Genomic DNA, 6,523 nt, shown 5'->3' with positions numbered 1-6,523 from the left:
GCTGACCCCTTCTAGAGCACCCCCAGTTTCAGAGCTCAGACCCCAGCTGCCGGCCACCGCGCCCGCGAGGCTGAAGGGGAGCGGCAGTGCGCTCCCGCCTCAGTGAGGCCCAGGGAGAAGCCCTCCGGCCGCAGCCGGAGATTGGCACCGGAGAGCTTGCAGAGAGAGAGAAGCCCGACGTAAGTGCAGGGCAGCCGCTCCGGGGACGCAGCGACCTGAGCTCGGCCCTCTTCGCCCTTTCCTCCTCGCGCCCCTCACGGCCACTGGGCAGCAGGGCCCAAGGCAGGTGGGCTGGGGTCCCTGCGCACCTCTCCCCGCCCCGCGCGGACCTCATCCCTTCAGGTCGCTCGGCAAAGAGGTCCTGGCGTGTGGGGAGCACCCGCACCGGCACCGAGGGGGCTCCATTCCCTCTGCCTCATTTTTTTCCCCAAAGGGGCTGCTGCATGCTAACCTGGGCCCCCAGCACAGCGGTTTGCTCAGATGCTTCTCAAAGACCCCATTGCAAAGAGCTCCTGGCCCCCAAGCTCTTGGGGTGACGGCTGTCCTGGTCTGGAGGGACCCCGACGGCTGTCAGGGAGGCAATGGAGCCCGTGGCGTGGCCGTCCCCACTGCCCGCTTCCGCCCGCACCGTCGTGGGGGCAGCCCCGAGGAAGTCCGGCGGCGAGGGCAGAGAGAGGAGAAAGCGGGGAGAGGGCAGAGGCCGAGGCAAGGCGGCTGTAGGTGGACAGGACTGCAGCGCGCGAGACGCGAGAGGCAGAGAGAGAGAAAGGGGCGCAGTCTGGAGGGGCGAGAAGGACCGAGCGAGAACCTGGGGTAGCAGTCACCCGGCCTCACCCATCGGCCTGTGGCCCGAGTGTGCCCCGTTCTCGCCTACTCAGAGTCAGCCCCGCGCCGGGCGCCTCTTGCAGCCCGGCCGCCCTCGGACCGCCCCAGATCCCCGCTCGGGCCTCGCTCCTGGCCGGGCCGGCCTCGCCCCTTGCGGGCGGATCGGCCCCCGCGCCAGCCCCAAATGCTGCAGGGAGGAGGGAGCGCGAGCGAGCGAGGGAGGGGCTGCGGGAGGAGGCAACCATGTGGCTCCAGCTCAGCTTTTTCCCTCTCTCTCTTTCTTCACTCCTTTTTCTTTCCAAACAGGGAAAAGTGTTCCACGAAGCGGTAGCGCCTCGCCGCCTCGCCTTTGCCTCCCTGACCCTGCTGCGGGCTTCCGTCCCGGCGCGGGCTGCTGGGGCGAGCGCTGGAAGTGCCTCTGCGCCCCGGAGCGCAGGGCGCGGGGACCCGGGCGCGGGGCTGCCTCCCGCGGCCGCACATGGCTGCGGCCACCCTGCGCGCACCCCAACGCGACGCGCCCTGCTCGCCCAAGGTCCGTCCGCTGCGCCCCGCCGCCCGGGAGCCAGGCAGCAGCTGAGCGGGGACGGGCCCGCGCCCGGGGGCCGGGATGTCCCCCCTCCTCCTCTTACTAGGTGAGTGCCTCGGGGAGGGCGGGAGTTTGGATGCCCCTGGGCAAGCCCGGCGCTGCGTCCAGGGAAGACGCCCATGGCGAACCGTGGTCCCCGCGAGCTCCGGGGGTGAGCCCCTTCCTCCCCCAGCCTCCCCGCCACGAAGCAGCGCATCTGGCAACGGAGGACCGCCCAGCAGGCCCTGGAAAATGTCTCGCACATCTGGGCCCTTGGGCGGGATTGGGGGTGGGGGTGGAAGTGGGGGTGTTCTGGTCGAGTTTGGCCGCCCTGAACGGTGCGTTGTGAAGGGTCTTTTCAGGAGGGCCTTTAGTTTCAGGAGTATCTGGGAGAACCGAAGGATTGGGGAAGGGAAGGTTTATCCAGGAGTTTTTGTGCCAGGTTCCTGGGGGTGGAGGGGAGGGGGGAACGCGTTTTTTTGTTTCAAACAGGCGCCTCGGAGGGCTCGGATTAGAACCAGATGTGTTATTTATTGAAGAGTAAGAGGAAAGGAGTAGGGGGAGAGGCAGGGGAGGAGACGAGAGGAGAGAGGGGAGAGGGGAGAAGGCAGAAGGCAGCAGAACCCGGGGAAGACTGGGAGGCGCCCCGGCGGCTGCAAGTAACCCCGAGGAAGAAAAGGAGGAGAGAGAAAGGGTCGGGACAGCGAGAAAACAAGAGGAGAATGGGAATATGAAACGGAGAAGCCGCTGGGGGATTGAGCAAAAGGAGTGTGAAAAAGACAGAAAAAAACGGGGTGGAAGAGAACAGGGGGAACCAGAGCGAGTGCGGCTCTCTGTGGAACAAGTCTCGGGGCTCAGAGAAGGGCCCCACAGGGTGTCTCCCCTGAGGGGCCCCAGAGGCCGGAAGGCACAGCGGCTGGCCTGGATGGAGGAGGCAGACTTGTGGGATGTGTGTGGTGAGAGCTGAGAGTCCACAGGACGGGGGCCGGGGGGTATCTGCAGGGCCTGGGCAAGGCAGGCAGGCAGGGAAAGCTGAAGACAAGTCCTGAGGGCACCCTGGAAGCACAGGGTCTGCCTGGACACTGGAGCAGAAGTCAGCTTGGTTCCCAAAGTGGAAGCGCCAGCCAGGGCTGGTGGAGGGCAAATGCGGCCTGGAAGTCCAGGCTGCCGGAGGAGAGCTGGTCCCGGCTCTGAACTGGCCACTTGGGTGACCTTGGACAACTCACTTGCCGTCCAGAGCTTCTGTTAACTGAATTCTGAAATGAGAAAGCTAGGTGCTTCCTCAGTCCCTTCTAGCCCCTATACCACTGGGAGTTCGAGGGAGGCTGATGTCCAGAGGGAGGACCCAGAAGAGACACCTTGCAACAGGTGGCTCACACCCTCCGTCTCGTTTCTTTCTGAAACTTTATAAATCAGCCGGCACATAAGCATGCCTGTCTGGGCCACCCCCAAGCTGCTGATCACCCAAGTTAGAGGAATCAAAGGCTGACTAACCTAAACTTTTGCTCCAGGAGGGCAAGTAGGGAGGTGCTGTTTCCTAAGCCTGTAGAGGTACTTTGCTGTGCACAGCCAGATGGCACCTTTGTCACTCTCACTGGTCTCTGTCACTAAGCTACCAACCCTCAGGTGTTCTATGGAAATAGATGTCCAAGCCGCCTTATTAAAAACCAACATTCATTAAGTCCTTGTTGTATCTTGTTTTATGTGTCCTCTCTTACTAAGTTGTTGATTCTTCACACCAGCCCTATTGGCCACCTATTATGATTATTCTCAGCTTACAGATGAAGATATCCAAGTGTAAAAAGGTCAGGTGCTTTCTCTCATATTTAGCGGAGGTGGGATTGATATAGGTTGGCCCCAGTTCAGAGTGGAAACGAGATGACTTTGGTCCCCAAGTTGAAGTCACCTGGCATGGCATGATGTGAACCTGGATAATGATCACACTCTTAGTTAAGAAGAAAGGGGAAACTGACCAAGACATGGATCAAAAAGTGTCACTGATTCTCCAGCCCTTCTTTGTTGAGTGCTTACTGTATGCAGTCATTCCTCTGCCTGTCTGATGGGTCTATGCTCTGCTTTATTGTAGAAGCTACCGCTCGTGACTTCTTTCATGCATCTGTTTTATAAAGCAGGCTGATGTGGAACAGCAGGTTTGGCTGCTGCTTCGTATGCCTGTATTCCATCTCAGAGAGGTAGTTCGAGTCCCAGCTCCTCTCCTTCTGATCTAGTTTCCTGTTAATAGGCCTGTCATCCCCTTGCTTAGAATGGTCCAAGTATTTGGGTTCCTGCCTCCCATGTGGGAGACCTGGATGGTGTTCTCAGCCCTGCTTCAGCCTGGTCCCGCCCCAGCTGTTACAGGCATTTGAGGAGTGAACTAGCGAATGAAAGATTCTCCCTCACTGCCTCTGTCTCTTCCTCGCTCTATCATTTTCCCTTTCGAGCAAATAAAATTTTTTTAAATAGCCACACATTAAATGCCAGGTAGGACAGAGAAGAGGGCAGCTGATGGGATTCCGCACAATTGGGTTCTCATCATTCACGCCTACTGTTAAGCTGTCACCACGTCTTGGCCTTTGTCAGCATCCTCAGACGCATGACTTCCTGGCTCTGAGTGGATTTATCTGTTCGAGTAAGAGATTGACATTGAGGGAGAGCCCTGAGGTAACCCCTCTGCAGCTGACACCCCTGCATGGGGCCAGAGCCCATAGGGAAAGCAGTGCTGTGGGTGGCTTAGCCTTCATTTGCAAAGTGGTTTGGAGCCGTGGCGTGCTTGGACACTCTGGAGCAAAGCCAGAAAGAAAACCTGCAGAGTTGCCTCAGTCCTAACCGGTCCTTTACAGAGGTGGTTCTGGGCTGCTTCTGCTCACTGCTAGCGCGGGTTTTGGCATCCTTTTCTGTGCTCTGCTGCGAGAGTTCATAGTTCACAAGGGTGAGCCAGTTGACGCCTTGCTTCCTTGCCCTGCCTCTGTGGTGTGAAGGAACAAGTAGAGCTCCGAGCCCCATGGAAGAGAGAGAAGCCCCTCCTCTGTGCACCACCCTTCAGTCTTCCACCTTAGCTTCTCTTCTGGGTTCTGTAGTGGCTGCCACCTCCGTGTTCCACCTGGTCCTGCTCCACCGTGCACGCTGCCATCAGGGTGACCTCATGAGGCAGCTGCTAGAATGCAAAAAGCTTGGATTCGGGAGTCTCTGGGTTCTTCTTCTGACTCCTTTGTCTTGAAAAGAGAGTTAGGGGTGGAAGATCTTGAATTCAAACTTTCTAAAATTCTACATCTTCCCCCCTTCTCCCCAAAACCTTGAGTAGTCTGTACTGCTTTTAATACTGAGTGCAAGTTCTTCATTCTGGTAGTAAGGGGTTTATACAGTGTCACTCACAACTCCTCCCCACTCCCCACTCCTAGGTAGCTCTCCAGGGAATGTGAATTCTTCCCTGTGCCCTAGTTCTTTCTGATTCTGTGCTTTTGCTCATGAGAATCCCTCCCTGCAAAATGCCCCCTTACTTCCCACCCTCCAGAGACACCACAAATGCCACTTCTTCCAAATACCTGTCCACTTTTCACCACCAGTACACTCTTTCCTTCCTTAATGCCAATAGCCTTCTTCTAATGCCGCTTTTTGTTGTGTGATCCTCACGGTTCTCTGAAGACAGGGATTGCGTCTCATTCAACCGTGTGTCACCTCTGGCACCTCACATAAGCTAAGAATGTGTGCACTTTTTGTTAGGAGAGAATTGGATTTTTGAAACATTTGAAATGTTTAAGGCCAAGAAGTATGAAAAATTTAGAGAATCATTGCTCCTTTTGAGACAACACAATTCTGTGGAACCCAGTTTTTGTTTTTTCCTTAAGATTTTATTATCCTGAAAGGCAGTAATTAGAGAGACAGACGATCTTCCATCCGCTAATGACTGGGGCTGGGCCAGCCCATTCACTCCCCAAATGACCTCAATGTCTGGGGCTGGGCCAGGCCAAGGCCAGAAGCCAGGAACTTCATCAGGATCTCTCACATGCATGCAGGGGCCCAAGGACTTGGGCCATCTTCTGCTGTTGTCCCTGGGTGCATCAGCAGGGAGCTGGATCAGAAGCAGAGTCCCCATTTGGGCTTCCAGCATTGCAGGTATTGGCTTAACCTGTCACACCACAATGCCAGCCCTGAGGACTCCAGTTTTAATTTAATTCACTTTGCTTCTGTGCTTCCTTGTCCATTGATTCAAATAGGATCAGTGCTATGTAAAAATTATACATAGAGCATTACAGGACAAGGACCAGACAATACAAAGGGGCTTAAAAATACTCAGGGAAAATTCATATTATTCAAAGTCCCCCTTTCCATGAACTTTTTTGAAGCCCTCTCACATACGTGCTACACACTTATTTTGTTATATTGCATGTGCTTGGTCTAGATTATCAACAGATTTCTCCATAGAAACTTGTGCTGAATGGGAAAGGAGCTTGATTTTCCAGAAAATTAGTTTGAGGGAGCTTCAATGTATAGTCCATTGACTGCAGCATAATAACAGGTCTCAGTAGAACTCCGTGTCCTCCCTTTGTTTTCTTTCTCTCTCTCTCTTTTTTTTTTTAAAGTTGTTTATTTATTTGAGAGTCAGAGTTACAGAGAGAAAGAGAACGATCTTGCATCCACTCGTTCACTCCCTAGATGGAGCCACAGTGGCCAGGGCTAGGCCAAGCTCAAGCTGGGAGCCTGAAACCTCCTCCTGGTCTCCCACATGGGTTGCAGGGGCCCAAACACTTGAGCCATCTTCTGCTTCTTTTCCCAGGCCATTAGCAGGGAGCTGGATCAGAAATGGAGCTGCTGAGACTCAAGTCGGCACCTAGATGGGACGCCAGCGTTGCACACGGTGGTTTTCCCGCTGTACCACACTGCCGGCCCCTCCTTCTGTCATTTTCCTGCATTGCTGATGATGATCATAATAATGATATGTCCCTTCTAGTTTTGTCTTGTGCCCAGCCAAGTAGTATACATGGGAATGACTTTCATGAGTGGATCTGGTGGTGAGAAATTAGATAGACTTTTTCTTTTTTTTTTAGAGTAGAATCAAAGATTATCAAAACTATGGAACACCTGAGAAATTAAATCAATGATTCTAAAAAATTTGAATCCTGAACACCTCTGAAA

The 6,523-nt window shown here is 54.8% G+C and overlaps 1 protein-coding gene across 1 annotated transcript in view; it reads left to right on the top strand.

Moving 5' to 3' along the window:
* The first annotated feature begins 1,046 nt into the window (after positions 1 to 1,046).
* Positions 1,047 to 6,523, top strand: part of CLMP (CXADR like cell adhesion molecule) — a 110,266-nt gene continuing 104,789 nt past the window's right edge. Inside the window, exon 1 of the mRNA XM_008260331.5 lies at positions 1,047 to 1,457. Within this exon, the coding sequence (XP_008258553.1) occupies positions 1,433 to 1,457 (25 nt within the window). The 5' untranslated portion in view covers positions 1,047 to 1,432. The remainder of the gene's footprint in view (positions 1,458 to 6,523) is intronic.

Source organism: Oryctolagus cuniculus, chromosome 1 (genome assembly GCF_051225735.1).
Source record: "Oryctolagus cuniculus isolate XC-2025 breed Fujian yellow rabbit chromosome 1, ASM5122573v1, whole genome shotgun sequence".
Lineage (NCBI taxonomy): Eukaryota > Metazoa > Chordata > Mammalia > Lagomorpha > Leporidae > Oryctolagus > Oryctolagus cuniculus.
The sequence above is the reverse complement of the archived record's forward strand: the minus strand, read 5'-3'. Positions and strand labels throughout refer to the sequence as shown.